Source organism: Ovis canadensis, chromosome 5 (genome assembly GCF_042477335.2).
Source record: "Ovis canadensis isolate MfBH-ARS-UI-01 breed Bighorn chromosome 5, ARS-UI_OviCan_v2, whole genome shotgun sequence".
Classification (NCBI taxonomy): Eukaryota; Metazoa; Chordata; class Mammalia; order Artiodactyla; family Bovidae; genus Ovis; species Ovis canadensis.
In genome coordinates this window covers 52,045,051-52,061,004 of record NC_091249.1, presented here as the reverse complement: position 1 = coordinate 52,061,004, position 15,954 = coordinate 52,045,051, and the positions used below count along the sequence as shown (strand labels likewise).

Sequence of the window (15,954 nt, the reverse complement as noted above, 5' to 3'; positions counted from 1 at the left end):
CTCATGTCACCAGCTGCTGCTGTGTTCTGCCCCCTGGCATTTGAAGAAAAGAGCTTCATTTAGTTCTAAGCTACACCTTAGTCTCTGTTTTGTTTTGTTTCTTGTGGTGAAGAAGATCTACCCTCTTAGTAACTTTCAAGTATACAATACAGTATTGTTAACTGGAGTCATCATTGCTGTACGTTACATTCCTAGAGCTTATTTATCTTGTAACTTGAAGGTTGTACCTTTTGACACTTTCTTCCATTTCACCCACTCCCCTACTTCTGGCAACCTTCAGTGTGTTCTCTCTATCTATAAGCTCATTTATTTTGTTTCCACATACAAAAAGAGGGCTTCCCTCATAGCTCAGTTGGTAAAGAATCCGCCTGCAATGCAGAAGACCCTGGTTCGATTCCTGGGTTAGGAAGATCCCCCAGAGAAGAGAAAGGCTACTCATTCCAGTATTATTGTTGTAGCCACACGTTCTGGGAAACAAACTCACTCAGAAGGACAATGCAGATAGCGGAGTACAGTTTATTACACTGGCGGGTCCAAGACAGAGTCTCCTCTTAGCCAAGGACCCTGACTAGTTTTTCTGAAAACCTTATATACCCTAAGTGTACGTGCCCAAACCCACCTCCCCAAATTCCCTGAAACTAGTCTGAACAAAGGAAAAGAAAGATACAATCAAAGTTAACCCATAATACGTATGCCTTAAGCCTAGGTAGTTAACAGGGGACAATTATCGATAGGCCTGTGGTCATACCCCAATAAGCATAACAGAATGTATGATTCTATTCGGTGACACAGATAATTCGGGTATTCTTTTAGGCAACAGAGAGTCTAGGTACGAGCCCTGGGGCTCTTCCATCCTGAGGGCCTGGTTTTCCAGTTGGTATGTCGTTTCCATAGATGCTGGGCATAGAGCTCAAAGTCCACAGTCCGGCCCGAGATGGAGTCCTGCTTTCAAGATGGAGCCTGTTCTGTCTGTTTCCTCCTTCATTCCCCCCTCTCGATGCTCTTAACTCATAGTATGAGCATCATTCATAGGGGTATATTGCACCCTGACTCTCCCACCTCCAATTTAGGAGAACAACATCAACCTTTGGGTTACAATTTCATAATACATTGCAAAATAAAGGGTCCACAAAGCGGAACTATCAAGGCAACTATAACAATGGTAAATATAGTTTTCCACCCATCACTCTTCACCCAAGATAGGACCAAAGTCCAAAAAGGAAGATTATCATCAGACATAACTTTTACCTGGCCTTTCATGTCATCTAGGGTGGCTGATATATAGCCAGATAAATCAGGAATATATACACAACATTCAACTTTTAATTATAGCACAGGTCCCTCTTTGTACTGAAACTATGGTTAGTCTCAAGATGATACCAGCAAGTCCTTGTAGCAGCAGTTGATTGCAGAGCTTCATCTCTGTTTCTTCTTTAAGATGATCTTGGTTTCACGGGGCCCAGTGGGGTCCTTCTGTGTAGTCCACTCGGCGCTCTCCAGGTCTGCCTGGTATGCTCTCCTCACCCTCATGTGGTGGATCCAGGGAGTGACACCTGCAACTTTAACTGCCGTAGGGGTGGAGAAGGCAATGGCACCCCACTCCAGTACTCTTGCCTGGAAAATCCCATGGACAGAGGAGCCTGGAAGGCTGCCGTCCATGGGGTCACTAAGAGTCGGACACGACTGAGCGACTTCACTTTCACCTTTCACTTTCAGGCATTGGAGAAGGAAATGGCAACCCACTCCAGTATTCTTGCCTGGAGAATCCGAGGGACGGGGGAGCCTAGTGGGCTGCCGTCTATGGGGTCGCACAGAGTCGGACATGACTGAAGCGACTTAGCAGCAGCAGTAGCAGCAGGGGTGGTTAGAAAAACAATATTTGGACCCTTCTAATGTGGGGCCAAGGAGTCATGTTGCCAGTCCTTGACCACACCTGATCCCTGGGCACAAATTCGTGAATCTGTTCCCCAAGAGGGAATGGCACCCTTTCTTGTACAAACTTAGTTACCTGATTTATTACCTTACCCAGTTGTTGCATCTGCTGTGAAATCTCATCTCGCCTTACCTGAGACAAATTTGTTGACACCTGTTTTATTATGGGAGGGGACCTCCCATACACAATTTTGTATGGAGAAGAGCCATGGGACTGTGGGGTCATCCTGAGTCTGAGCAGAGCCTTTGGAAACAAGTCCACCCAGGAACAGTCAGTCTCTAAGATCCACTTGAGAGTGTCTCTTTAAGTGTCCAGTTTGTTCCTTCCACTGTCCCAGAACTCTGCGGCCTATATGCTGTATGTAATTTCCACTTAATGTTTAAAGTTTTGCTTACTTGTTATACTAAGTCAGCTACAAAAGCCAGGCCATTGTCCAATCCAATACTGGTAGGAAATCTAAATCTGGGAACTATCTCCCTAAGCAGGCACGAGGCTACTTTTGATGCTCTATCAGTCCAGGTAGGAAAAGCTTCTACCCATCCCGAGAATGTACATACCATGACCAGCAGGTAATGGTAGTGTTGGTGAGGTTTCATTTCAGTGAAGTCCACTTCCAGGTGTTCAAAGGGCAGCGTGCCTTTTACCTGAATCCCTGGAGGTTTCTGTCTGTGCCGAGAGGCAGCATTGACCTGTGAGCAGGCGGTGCAGTTCTGAGATTCTGTCCTTTGGACAGCTGGAGGGCCTGGATTAGAGCATAGAGTTCGGCCTGTTGAGCGGACCACTGTGACGGCAGAGAGCTAGCCTCAACAATGGTTTCTTCCACGACTACTGCATATCCCGACAGTCATTGTCCTTGTTTCACCAGGCTGGTGCCATTGGTGTACAGGAGCAAATCTGGGTCCAGGATTGGCTGGTCTCTCAAGTCAGATCTGCTGGCATATTTCCTTGCAATCATGTGAGGGCCCACCTTCTCCCACAAGAAAGAGAGTGACCAGATTCAGGGCCTGACAAGGCTCAGTAGTAACATGGGGGTTCTCACATAACAGTCCCTGGTATTGAGTAATCCAGGATGTTGACAGCCATTTATGAGGGTCCCCTTGCAGGAGAGTGTTGACCTCATGCGGGACTTTTACAAACAAATCTTGGCCCAAAGTCAGCTTGGCTGCCTCCCGAACCAGTAAGGCAACTGCAGCAACTGCCCATAAGCTTCCCAGCCACCCAGTGGCAACATTGTCCAGCTGACTAGAGATAAGTCACTGGTCTGTCCCATGTCCCCACAGTCTGGGACAACACTCCCATAGCCACCTTGTCCTTTTCAGTCACGTAAAGAGTAAACGGCTTAGCAAGGTCTGGCAGGCCCAAGGAGAGTGCTGGGGTAGTTGTACCGGGTTTGAGTTCTATTACCAGTGGGACTTGTTTCGCAAGCCTGAGGGGGGTTGTCTTCCACCCAGACCTCAGGGAATTGTTGAGTTAACTCTCTCTTGACTGTTTAGCCCGTCCGGTTTCCTTTCCGGGAGATTGTGCAACCTCCATTCATCTTGAGGGGTTACAGGAGAGGTGGATACAATTTAGGAGGTCCAGCTGAGGTGGAATTCTGGGGGCATTGACCAGAGGTCTCCTTTGCTGGGGTTGGAGCCTGCCAAAACGGCGGCTCTACGAACTCCGGGAGAGCTGGTGGAAGAGCAGTGGTTGCTCAGGAACTTCACCTGGCCCTGGTTCAGGCATTAAGGCGGCCTCCGGTCCTGGTGGAGCACTGGGCGGCGGGCGCGTCATTATCCGGTGTGGGGGAGGGGTCAGGTCGTCCCTGTCCAAATCCTGTAGAATTTTCTTTTTTATCATCAGTCAATTTTTGTGCCATTAATATTTTTCCCTTTCCCTTCTGAATTCAGAATCTTGTCCAAGTAGGAGGGTCTTAAGCTAACCCTAGCCTGAGTCAATATATGGATATTGATCCAGGTGCCCTGGCTCTCCTGTGACTACTGCATAGACTGCTTCCAGTATTTTTAAGTTCATGGTGCTCTCTGGTGGCCATCCTACTCCCATAGGGGGCCTTTCGACCTCACAGAGTATGTGGAGGCGGTTAGGCTTCATCTTCACCCCATAGTCTCCTCCTAATCCCTTCTTTAAACTTTTAATCATGCACTCCAATACAGTTGCCTTAGATTCACTTCCCCCATCTTGCTTACCTTCTCATACCTTCTACTTTTCCTTTTTATTCTGTCTACGAAGTCTGGGAGTTGGTGATGGACAGGGAGGCCTGGCGTGCTGTGATTCATGGGGTCGCAGAGTCAGACACAACTGAGCAACTGAACTAAACTGAACGAAGTTCTCAGTACCCTATGTACTTCTGATATTTCCACTCAATGACACTTAAATTGCCATTCTGCCTCCTTCCTAATTGGGGTGAGAAGAGCCTTACCTGCCAGATCCCAAAGGGAGAAGGGGGGGTCAGCGTGTCTTCACCTGCTGGTCAGCACACCCAAACCAGAACACCACGTGGTCCAAGACTGTTTCTCCCTTACCTTTTAAAGTCCATTCTGCCTTGGTGGGCTTGATCAGGTACGGATGAAAACACAGATGGTTTAAATATCCCACGTCCCAGGCTGTCTCCAGAAGAGCCAATTCGTACTCACTTATGTATCCCCCTCCTTCTAGCCTGACAATTCCGAGTGGGTTAAGAATTTCATAGCAGATGGGACACCTCCTTGGGGAGGGCAGAATACGAGCATACAAAAACCAAGTTTCTTCTCCCAAAAATCCCCTGGCAATTGCTTGGTAATAATTTTCCCCAAGACAGCGTGGACACCACTTCCTAAATAACCTTCACAAATTTCCTTCCTAAGCCCTAACACACTCTTCAACCTGTGTACCAAGCAATCGTTGCCACCTGCCTATTCCAGGCTCCTATGGGTCTGTGCCCCATCTAATCCCCCCAGGGTGGTGATCAGGCCCCCTCTTCCACCTTACTGGGTGGGTTCCTCGTCACCTGAGCGCTCAGTTCCCCTGCTGCCATCCACTACCTGCTAATGTGAAAGGTCCAGGCATTGAGAAGCAGAATCCTTCCAGAAGGGCGAGGTGCCTTTTCCTCTCTAGAAGATTCAAGTCTCAAGGCCTCAGAGTAGTCCTGAATGGGACTTGTCTCCTCAAAGTGAGGAATTTCCCGGCCCATGCACCAAATGTTGTAGCCACATGTTCTAGGAAACAAACTCACTCAGAAGGACAATGCAGATAGCGGAGTGCAGTTTGTTATACCAGCGGGCCCAAGGTGGAGTCTCCTCTTAGCCAAGGACCCAGACCAGTTTTTCTGAAAACCTCATATACCCTAAGTGTACGTGCCCAAACTCACCTCCCCAAATTCCCTGAAACTAGTCTGAACAAAGGAAAAGAAAGATACAATCAAAGTTAACCCGTAATACATATGCCTTAAGCCTAGATAGTTAACAGCGGACAATTATCAATAGGCCTGTGGTCATACCCCAATAAGCATAACAGAATGTATGATTCTATTCGGTGACACAGATAATTCGGGTATTCTTTTAGGCAACAGAGAGTCTAGGTACGAGCCCTGGGGCTCTTCCATCCTGGGGGCCTGGTTTTCCAGTTGGTATGTCGTTTCCATAGATGCTGGACATATAGCTCAAAGTCCACAGTCCGGCCCGAGATGGAGTCCTGCTTTCAAGATGGAGCCTGTTCTGTCTGTTTCCTCCTTCATTATGGCCTAGAGAATTCCATCGACTATAGTCCTTGGGTTCACAAAGAGTCAGACACAACTGAGTGACTTCCACTCACTCACTCACTTATAAATGAGATCATATGGTATTTGTCTTTTTCTGCCTGGCTTTTTCACTTAGCATAATGCACTTCACAGTCCAGCTGTGTTGTTGAAAAGGCAAGCTCCTCTCATTCTCTTTTATGGTTGAATAGTATTTCTGTGTGTGTGTGTGTGTGTGTGTGTGTGTGTGTGTGTGTATACCACATCTTCCTTATCAGTTTATCCATCAGTGGACACGTAGGTTGTTTCTCTGTTCATCATTGTGACAAATGCTGCAATGCAGGTGCAGGTATCTTTTTGAATTATTGTTTTCGGGTTTTTTTTTATAAATACCCTGACGTGGAATTGCCAGATCGTAAGGTGGTTTTGTTTTTTATTATTTGAGGAACCTCCATACTGTTTTCCCTAGTGGCTGCACAATTTACTCCCGTCGGTAACACACAGGGCTTCCTTTTTCTCTGCATCTTCACCTTCTTATTTCTTGAAAAGGAAAGAATGTTACTTAGTTCTAAGCTGCATCTTCGTCTCTTTTTAATTTTCATCTGCATTATGATTTTTTTAGACCATGCAGCATAAAGAGGGGCCAAGTGTGCACTATGTTTGGGCTCAGGTCGGCAGGACGGACAGACACACTCAGGGCCTGGGCACAGAGTCCGCAATGGCAACCACTCTGGACAAGCTGACTGGGGGTCCAGGGACAGGCAAGATCCAGTGGGCAATGGGACAGAGCAAGGAAAGTTTGAGCAGAGGAATACAAGGGCAGACAAGAGGGAGAGAGAGTGGCCAGAGGCCAGGTGAGACCACTGCTAGGGCTTGAGTGTAGTATAGGCTTCTGTGTCCACAGAGAATTGAAGTCCCTGCCATGTGGGCTCCAGTCCTGACTTCTTCTGGCTACCTGGCCTGGGGCAATGCCTTCCCCTCACTGGGCCTCAGCTTCCTCCTCTGTAAGATGAGAATGATAACACCTGCCTTACACAGGGCTTCTGTTATGATTCAGGCAGAGTATGGAGGCCACCGATAGCCCCAGAAGAGACCCAGGATGGGACTGGGCCCTCTGTGTTATGGCAGCTGGGAAGGCCAGGCCAGGGTGAGGAGTCTTAGGTAGAGATGCCCAGAGGGACATGGCCTTATCAGGGCCGGAGCCCATGTTAGGTAGATGGGGGCAAGGCCCACTCTTAGTGGACTGCTGAAGAGAAGAGCCCTTTCATACGGATCCAGGTCAAGATGGCCAGGAGCTGGCCGGAGAACAGACCAGCTCGTGCAGCTCCGGCTGAGCTGCAGATGGTGGGGACTGAAATTGCACCTCACCAGGAGACTCCAGGGCCTGAGCCCTTGAAATGACCCCATTCCCCCTTCTCCTGGGATCCCAGCTGCCCCCAGGCCATTGCCCTGACATCCAGACCCTTGACTTGAATGTAAAGCGAGTGGCCGGAAGCACTTAGGGGACCAGTTTTAAGAACTGCCCTGGTTTCCTTCCTGGAGTGAGGGACTTGAGCAAGGGCACCAAGGGGTAGCCTTGTCACAGCATCTGGGGAGCTGGTGGATGACTGTCTGCCAGGGCAGCCTGGAGACCAAGCCAGGGAAACTGACTGTTTATAGCTGGGCCCAGCGGGCAAGGGTTGGTCAAGACCAGGCAGACCCAGTCCATGGCACCCCCATTGGATCTGTTCCCCCACAAGGAGGTGGAGCTCAGCAAGGTTTTGTCAGGTGTGTAGACAGGTGAGAGGGAGATGGCGGAGGCTTCTGTGCGGTGGTCACTGGCCATCGGCAGACACCACAAAGCTAAAGCTCCACCATTCAGAGCCTCGGGCATGACACTCATTCCTGAACCACTCAGCCTGGCGGAAGGAATGTGGTCACATGTCCAAATCCTGTGGGGTGATGGAGGCAGGTGGCTTTGAAGGAGAAATGGGCTCTGTTTTTGGAGGAGAGGATTCTGGGCAACAAGCAACACAGGGATGCCCCAGCCTGAGTCCATGTGAAATGTACCCAAGACCATGAACTCCGGGCAGGCTCTGGCCTCTTGTCACTCAGGGCCTCTGGGTCAGAAAACACAGAAGAGATATAACCTCTGTGCTCTCTCTGTCTCTCTTTCTCGTTTTCCAGGGGCCACTGGGTCTGGATGGAAAGCCTGTAAGTGATAACAGGGCAGTTGTAGGTGTCCTGGGCTGGGGCTGCCCCTGGGGTTGGGAATGACCATGGGCTCCAGAGGGAGGAGCCACTGAGAATGTGGTTCACCATGGAGAGAGCTATCTGACTGTCAGAGCTGACTTCAAATCCAGCCCCACCCGCTACTGGCTGTGCAGCCTTGGGGAGGCCTTTTCACCTCCCAACCATGAGCCTTCTTTTTCTGTCAAACAGTCATATTAACTCTCCCCACAGGGATGCTGGGGATGCAAAAAACTGTGAACAACACTGTCCCTGGAATTTGGTCAGCCCTCAAAACACCTGCCCTCCCAGCAGGCCCTCAGCACATAGCATCCCCTCATACAGTCTCAGGAGTTGGATGGTGGACACCACGCTTAAGAGTTTTCAACACCTGGATCAGAGGTGGTCCATGGGCGTCCTTAGCAGAATAAATAAGATGCACACAGATAGCATAATTAAATTAATTGGATATGGATGGAAGAAAGGAAGGACAGATGGATAGTTAGATAGATGGACAGATGGACGGATGAGTGGATGGATGAGAGGGTAGATGGAAGGACAGTCAAGTGAGGTAATGAATCAAACACTGTACAGACAGTTGGATACAAGCAAGAGGAGATGAGTTTGTGGATGTATAAATGCATGACGGTTGGGCAGACAATTGAGTGAAAAGCGAACGGACTAGCAGATGATTGGAGAGCTGACTGAGGCTGGGTGCATTATTAAAGGATGGGAGGAAAGAACCCAGTACCTAAACGGATGAGTTGTTCAAAGAGTGAATGAGCAAATTCAATACTAGCTGAAGAGAACACGATTTGGGATGAAGTGATCCATCCCAGTGATCGAGGCCCCTGACCAAGAGTGTGAACACCAAACTGGCCCCCCCACAGCTTAGCCCCCACCCCAGGGTCTCTGAGCCCCACAGTCTGTGCCTTGTATGTGACCTGACCCGCTTCCCTAGAAGTCCTGGTATTAATAACTTGGCAAGACTGAAAAAGACACATTTCCCTGCAGCCAGAGGGTGACGGCAACCACCATGGCCTGCCAGGAGCCTCCTCCACCTTCTCACACCCCCAGGCCCAGGAGTCAGTGACTCCTCACTGGTGTCTGGGCACAGCGAGGGCTGAGCGGGGAGAGCTCTGTTCTCTAAGGGGAGTGACTAGCACACTTGCCCCTGTTCAGAGAGGATGCCAGTGACTGCCCCAGTGCCCTGTCTTCCTCATGGTGAGGACTGAGATGCAGAGCTTCCTTGGGGCCAGCACAGGCAGCTAAAGGCTGATAGGCTCACAGTTCTTTTCACTCAGCCACCCACAGCTCTGCTCAGCCTCACAGGCCTCAGGGAAACCAGAAGGGGGTCAGCCTAGTCCTCTCACTCACCCATGTTCTTTCTCTATCTTCCTTCTCCAGGGACTTCCAGGCCCCAAAGGGGAAAAGGTAAGTGATGCTGGAGGCTGTCCGGATATGGCAGGCTGAAAAAGGAGGCCAGAAACCTGCCTTCAAACTCCAGTCCCAGGGTGTGACCTTGGGCAAGTCACATCCTCTCCTGGAGCCTCAGTTTCTTCATCTGTGAAGTGGGGTTAGTGGTGCCTACCTCCTAAAATGGTTACGAGGCTTACGTGTGACAAGTTAAAGTACCTGGAGGATTGGATCTGAATTCTTCTGGCACCAGAGTGTAACAAATCTCAAAGCACAGTCTATCCAAAATGACAGGTTTCCAAAATTATCAATCCTGAAAAGAGGAAGTTACCAGAAAAGCCTGGGGAATCGACACTGTTGATGGCATTCTTTGTGGGGAGAACACCTCCCAGGAAAACAAATGGTAGAGAGCTACCCCCAGGATATTTGCAGCCCTTTGTGAGAAGGACTCCCCTGGCATTTGGGCACTAAATGTCATAGTCAGACTCCTGGAGGGCTGGGACTCCGGTGCCTTGGAGGGGAGCAGGAGAGAGGGGAGACCTGTGTGTCCCACAGTGGAGTCAGGGGCCAGAACAGCCCTGGGTGTGATAGAACCGACAGACACTTCTTAAGCAGGACAGGGCCAGGCAGTTCGGCGCCACCCACAACCCCCATTACCACGTACCCCGTGTAGGTCAGAATAGCCAGGGTTCCCGTCCACCATCAGGGCTGAGCAAGGCGCAGGATCTGGTGTTTGGAGCCTCAGATGTGCATTCCAGCTCCACTCCAACCGTGTCATCTTTGGTAAGTTGCCCAGCTCTGTGGGCCTCACTTACTCCATCTGTAAATTAAAACCAACTTCTCATGGGGAAGACTGTGCATGGTAACGGAATAAGTGTTCTTTGTAGATGAACAAAGAATAAGCACCAGTTGGCAGGTGGAGTGGTTGCCTTCATGCCAGCTCTGGCTAATGCCGCTGAGTCGTAGAAATGATGAAGGCAGGGAGACCTCTCTCTTGAAACCAGAGAAAAATTGTTGTCTTGGCATCTACTGCTACATAGCACACTGCTCCAAAGCTTGGTGACTTCAAGCAGTGAATCAGTTACCATCCATCATTATTCGGAAGCTCGAGGGTTCTACTTCGCTGTGTCTGGAGGCTGGCAATAGATAGCAGACCGCCTCACTCCAAGCCCTGGATCTGCTAGCTGTGTGACCTCTGTGGCTCAGTTTCCTCCTTGGATATGGAGATAAGGTGGAGTCTGTATGTTATTTTTGTTAGGATTGGAGTGAGACCATGTGTATGAAGCACTGAGCACAGGGCAAATGCTCCACACATGTGAAGAAGTAATAGAAGTGGTGGTGATAGGTCATCCTGTTTTTTGTTTCTAGGGTGCACCAGGAGACTTTGGCCCCCAGGTAAGAACCGAGCAAGACCCTCCCCTGACTCTACATGGTTTGTTTTATGTCATAATAAGTATTTCTTCTGGGTCCCTATGCTTATCACAGAAAGAAGTGAGTGACAGCCCCCTCCCCACTCGTGGTCCATCTTGCTGCCTGTTTTTACTTAAGCAGCCATCGGGTAGAAGCTCCAAGCTCCTTGATTTGGCCAAAGCTTCCATTCTCTGCACAGACAAGCAGACATCCTGGTCACCCTTATCACCATAGATAGGCAGAAAGTGGGACTGGCACCGGGCCCGGACTAGAGACTGGTCTTCCTGAGAGCAGCTGGCACCCAGGAAGAGGGAAGGCTGTGGTTGGAGCTAGATGCCCTGAGCCCAGAGTTCAATTTTGCCACTTACCAGCCGAGTGACGTGGAGTGAGTCACCTCCTCCTCTGAGACTCAGTTTCTCTTGACATCCTATATCCCAAGCCCCTGAAATGAAGGTTCATGGCAATCAGGAAAGTGGGTACCCAGCTGAGTGGGAACAGTAGGTCGGAGTCTCCTCTAGCCCTCCATGCCCCCTGGGCCCAGGTACCCAGCCGTGCGTGCCTCCTGCCAAACCAGAGGTCTCCTCAACAGAGTCTGAAGCAGAGTGGGGACTCCTGCTGGGTGGGCTCCACAAAGCATGTCTTGGCAATTCGTGTGGCTATTGGTGGGGAGCTCAGCCAGAGATGCCCGCTCATGGATCTCTGTGTAGCTCAGGCCTCTCCCAGCCTGGTGGGAGAAGGGCCATCCCAAGAGTAGCATTCCAAGAGGCAGGAGGCCAGTTAAGAACCACCTCCAGAAGGGACACAGCGCCATGTCCACAGCATTCTGTTGGTCACAGAAGTCACAGGACCCACCCAAGTCAAGAGGGTGAAGAAATGGACTCCAGCTCTTAGGGAGGGTGAGGTCCCTTTGCAGAAGAACCCGAGGGATGGGATCAAGCATAGCCGCCCTCTTTGGAGAGTGTTAAAAGATTGTTGATGAACCACGAAAGACACAGGGATTCTTGGCCTCTGGAGGAGAAGAATTCAATCGGGGGCCAGTGACGAGGCTTGATCACTCAGAGCTTTTGCGTAATAAAGTTTTATTAAACTATAAAATTGATAGAGAAAGCTTCTGACATAGACATCAGAAGGAGGCAGAAAGAGTGCCCCTCTGCTAGCGTCTAGCAGTATGTTATATACCTATCAGTGAGCTGTTGATTAGAGAAAGGAGGTGTCTCAAAACTCAGAGTGGCACCAGGCCCCTCACCCACAACATATCTTTTGAGATAACATTGGCACCAGGTGAGTCATCCCAGACCATAAAACGATTGACATGAATCTGGAAGAAAGGCAGGTTTCCAAGTAAATATATCGTTTCATTAACATAGATTAGGAGAACAATGTATGAGTGAAACACACAGGTTTGTTGAGCCCTTATCGGTTCTGAGTCTTAAGCAGAACCAACCTGAAGAAAGACAGAGTCTAGGGTAAATACATAGTTCATTAACATAGCTGAAGACAAACATTTCCATAAGAAAAACACCTTGGTTAGCTCAAGGTTTGAGAAAAGTTAAGTTCAAGTGGAGCCGGGTGTCATCATGGCAACACAAAATTTTAAGAGAAACCTCTTTTTAAATTTGTGTAGAGAAGGAAAAGAATTTGGCACTTGTTTGTTTCCTCCTGATGCTTAAGAGAAAGAAAAAAAATGTCTGACACTTGGACCCTGTTTCCTCCATTTGGAGACCCCTGGCCTCCTCCCTGTTATCCTCTCACTGTGGTCCGTCACTTCCAATGCCCTTCCTCTCTCCAGGCTGGGTTAAGTGGTTTTGCCTCCAGAAATAGCCTAGCGGTTTCCAAATCACCCTCCTGCCTTTCTCATCAAACACCTATTTGCTGACTAGATGGTTTTCCCGAGGCTCAATCCGGACTTTATAAGTAGAGACCATCACGTGTACAGTCGCCGCATCCTCAAGGTAGACTGGCCGAGTCTGGGCTGCTGGTGTGCACGCTCCCCTCGACTCATCCCGCGTTCCTAGGGGGAGACCTCAGCCATCCGATCCTGGGGGGAGAAGGGTGTCCAGCCTGATTCCAAGTAACTCAGGAGAAGTTAAACACCCTCTAGAACACGCGCGAGTGTCGACATTCATTTTCTGCCTTGATAAGGAGAGTCCATATCAGTGGTGCCCACCCTGAGCCTTTGAATTGTTTAGCAGCTGATTCCTAACACACAGTGAAATGAGACAGGAATCACCCACCACCACGGCCACTCTGAGCCACTGTCTTTTGGCTGGAGTTCTATTCTCTTGGTCAGGACCCTGGCTAAGTCAGACTGGTCAGAAGATCTGTGTGGTGGACATTGAGAACTTCAGTTACTGTTTTAATTGGGAAGACAAGTGAGCTACGTCATATGTGCCATGGTCTAGAGAGGCAAGTTTTCTCATGGCGTGGGGTCCACAGATGAAAAAAAAACTGTCTAAAGGAGACTCTTGCCTCAGTAGCCAGAAGAGACCCTACCTTTCCTTACCCTGTAACCCTGGGTAAATTGTCACACTCTCTAACCCCTGGCTTCTTCATCTGTTAAAAAAGTAGCAGTGCCCTGGCCAGGAGGTCACAGGGTCGGGTGAGACAACCTCACCCCTCAGCGCTGGGCATGCAGCAGGGGCCCAATCTATAAAAGCCTTCTTCCTTTCTTGGCAACAGGTGGGTTGGGAGTTGCTGGCACTGTGAGCCAGGGATGCCCCCTGACTGTGCCCTAAGCCAGTACTGGGCAGGCACCCCCGAGAGCAGCAGGAAGTGCCAGGGGCTCTGCAGTCTCTCCCCCTTGTGGGGACATGCCGCAAGGTGAGGGCTCTGGCTGCCTGAGGTCTAACCCGTTACTAACACAGCCAAGAGTCAGAGACTGGGTGCTGCAAGAGAGAGACGGTGTGGCCCTTTGTCGCTTTTTGGTTTTTTTAAGATAATTATAGATTCACATGCAGTTGTAATAAATAATACCTCATGTACCCATCATCCAGTTTCTCTCAATGGTGACATCTTACATCGCTATAGTACAACCACAACCAGGAAGCTGACATTGATATAACACACCAACCTTATTCCAGTTTCACCCATTTTACTTATTTGCGCATCTGTGTGTTTCCATGCAATCTTATCACTCTTGAGATTTGTGCAACCACCACACAAAAAGCCCTCCTGCTCTATAGCTGTAGTTATCTCCCTTCCAGCCCCCATCCCTAACCCCTGGCAGCCGCTGATCGGTGCTCCATCTCCACAAATTTGCATTCCGAGAACCTCGTGTAGCTCAGCCATCTAGTAGCCATCTTGAGACTGGCTTTTTTCGCTCCGCATAAATCTCTTGAGACGCATCCAGGCTGTTGCATGAGTCAGTGTTCTGTTTCTTTTTATTCATTGCTGAGCAGTGTTCTGAGATATGGACGCACCCCAGTTGGTTAGCCATTCACCACTGAGGGACATCTGGATTGTTTCTCATGAGGAGCTATTGTGAATAAAGCTGCTGTGAACGTTCACGTATGGGTTTTTGTGTGGACATGTTTCTAATTTTCAATATTTTCAGTGTTTCTCTGGGACCAATGCCCGAGAGTGTGCCTCTAGCACTTAATAAAGCCAGAGCTGAGTGACCAGGAAGGTCTTTCAGGAGGCAAACAGTCCCCTCCCTTCCAAAAGGAAGGGGGCTGTTTGGGCACGTGTGCTTTGTCCCACACTTAATATGTCTCATCTCTCACCTAAACTCCGTAGCTGGGCTTCAGGCACTGAGATGGAATAATGATGCATACGGGGGAGGGTACGAGATCCTACTGGCCCCTCATGCAGAGGTGTAGGTCATGTCCCTTTATATACCAAGGGACTTGTCCTGTCCCTTTGTATACCAAGAAGTAGCAAGAGGCCGAATAACAAGCCCCTTTCCTCCAAGCCGGCCGCACGCTGGGAAGGCGAAGACATCTGGCCGCCCCTCTGAGGAGGCCTCTCTCTCTCTCACTCTCTGGAGCCCAGAACTCCCTCCACCCACCCTCGGAGTCATGCTGGGCCCCATCTCTTTCAGGGAGATCCAGGGCAAGATGGAGCTGCTGGGCCTCCAGGGCCCCCAGGACCCCCTGGGGCCCGGGGCCCTCCTGGCGACACTGGGAAAGATGGCCCCAAGGGAGCACCAGGCCCAGTGGTAAGAGAGGACGTGGAGCTGGACCACGCGGGACGTGATTACCAAACCTCCCAACCCTGATCCCAGAACCAACCCCCACCCTATCCTATCCCCAGCCCCAACCCAGACTCCTATTCCAATCACACCTTAATCTAACACAAACCAGGTCCTTGACCCCAACATAGGCCTTGATTCCAAGTGAAAGAGAAAGTGTTAGTCACTCAGTCATGTCAGATTCTTTCTGACCCCATGGACTGTAGCCCGCCAGGCTCCTCTGTCCATGGGATTTCCCAGCAAGAGTACTGGAGCGGGTTGCCATTTCCTTCTCCGAGAGATCTTCCCGACCCAGGAATCAAACCCAAATCTGACCCCAAATTCATTTCCAAATCCAAATCCACACCCCCAGTTCAGACTGTTATCCAAACCCCACTCACAGCTACAGACTCTGACCCAGCTCTTCACCCCACTCTCTAACCACATAGATTCTCACCTTGGTTATAATCTCAGTCCCAGTCCTGACCCTGAGACCCTGTCTCTGCAGCTCTCTACCAGCCTCTTCTCCCTCTCTCTGTCTCTTTTCTCTCCATCTCTCTCTTTCTCCCTAGTATGAGGCCACTGTTGTGCCCCCTTAGTCCTAACCCAAACAGCGGGGTCAGACCTCATTGCACCGCCCCCTGTCCTCCCCCAGGGGCTCAGGTTGGACTGTGCTTCCTCTAGTGCAGAGCTGGCATGCCCCCTACACTGCCTCCAGGGTCCCCTATCAGGGCAACTGCTCAACTGGCTCACCGATTCCCTGTCGTGCTGAGCACATAACTCCCTGAGCCTCAGCTTTCTCATCTGTGAAGTGAGGACAGTGACACCCACTTTCCAGAGGTTTGGTGAGGACAAAAATGTACTTGCATGAGAGGACGTACATGCAGCCCCAGCCCAGGGTCTGGCAGGAGATACAGGGTCAGGCAACTGTGACACCGCCCCCCCACCCCGCCTCAGTGCTCTTCTCTTATGCCTCCTCAGGGTCCCAAGGGAGAAGCTGGACAAAATGGTGCAACGGTCAGTATCCAGGGCATTTCAGAGGCCTGGGCAGGCAGGGCCGTGGTTCGAGTCCCGGAAGCTCCTCTCCCCTGCACACCCACAGCGGGG

The 15,954-nt window shown here is 50.2% G+C and overlaps 1 protein-coding gene across 1 annotated transcript in view; it reads left to right on the top strand.

Annotated features, from left to right (window-relative positions):
* Positions 1-15,954, top strand: part of COL23A1 (collagen type XXIII alpha 1 chain) — a 387,317-nt gene that overhangs the window by 353,416 nt on the left and 17,947 nt on the right. Inside the window, exons 6-10 of the mRNA XM_069591878.1 lie at positions 7,812-7,838; positions 9,261-9,287; positions 10,638-10,664; positions 14,719-14,835; positions 15,829-15,864. Of these exons, the coding sequence (XP_069447979.1) occupies positions 7,812-7,838; positions 9,261-9,287; positions 10,638-10,664; positions 14,719-14,835; positions 15,829-15,864 (234 nt within the window). The remainder of the gene's footprint in view (positions 1-7,811; positions 7,839-9,260; positions 9,288-10,637; positions 10,665-14,718; positions 14,836-15,828; positions 15,865-15,954) is intronic.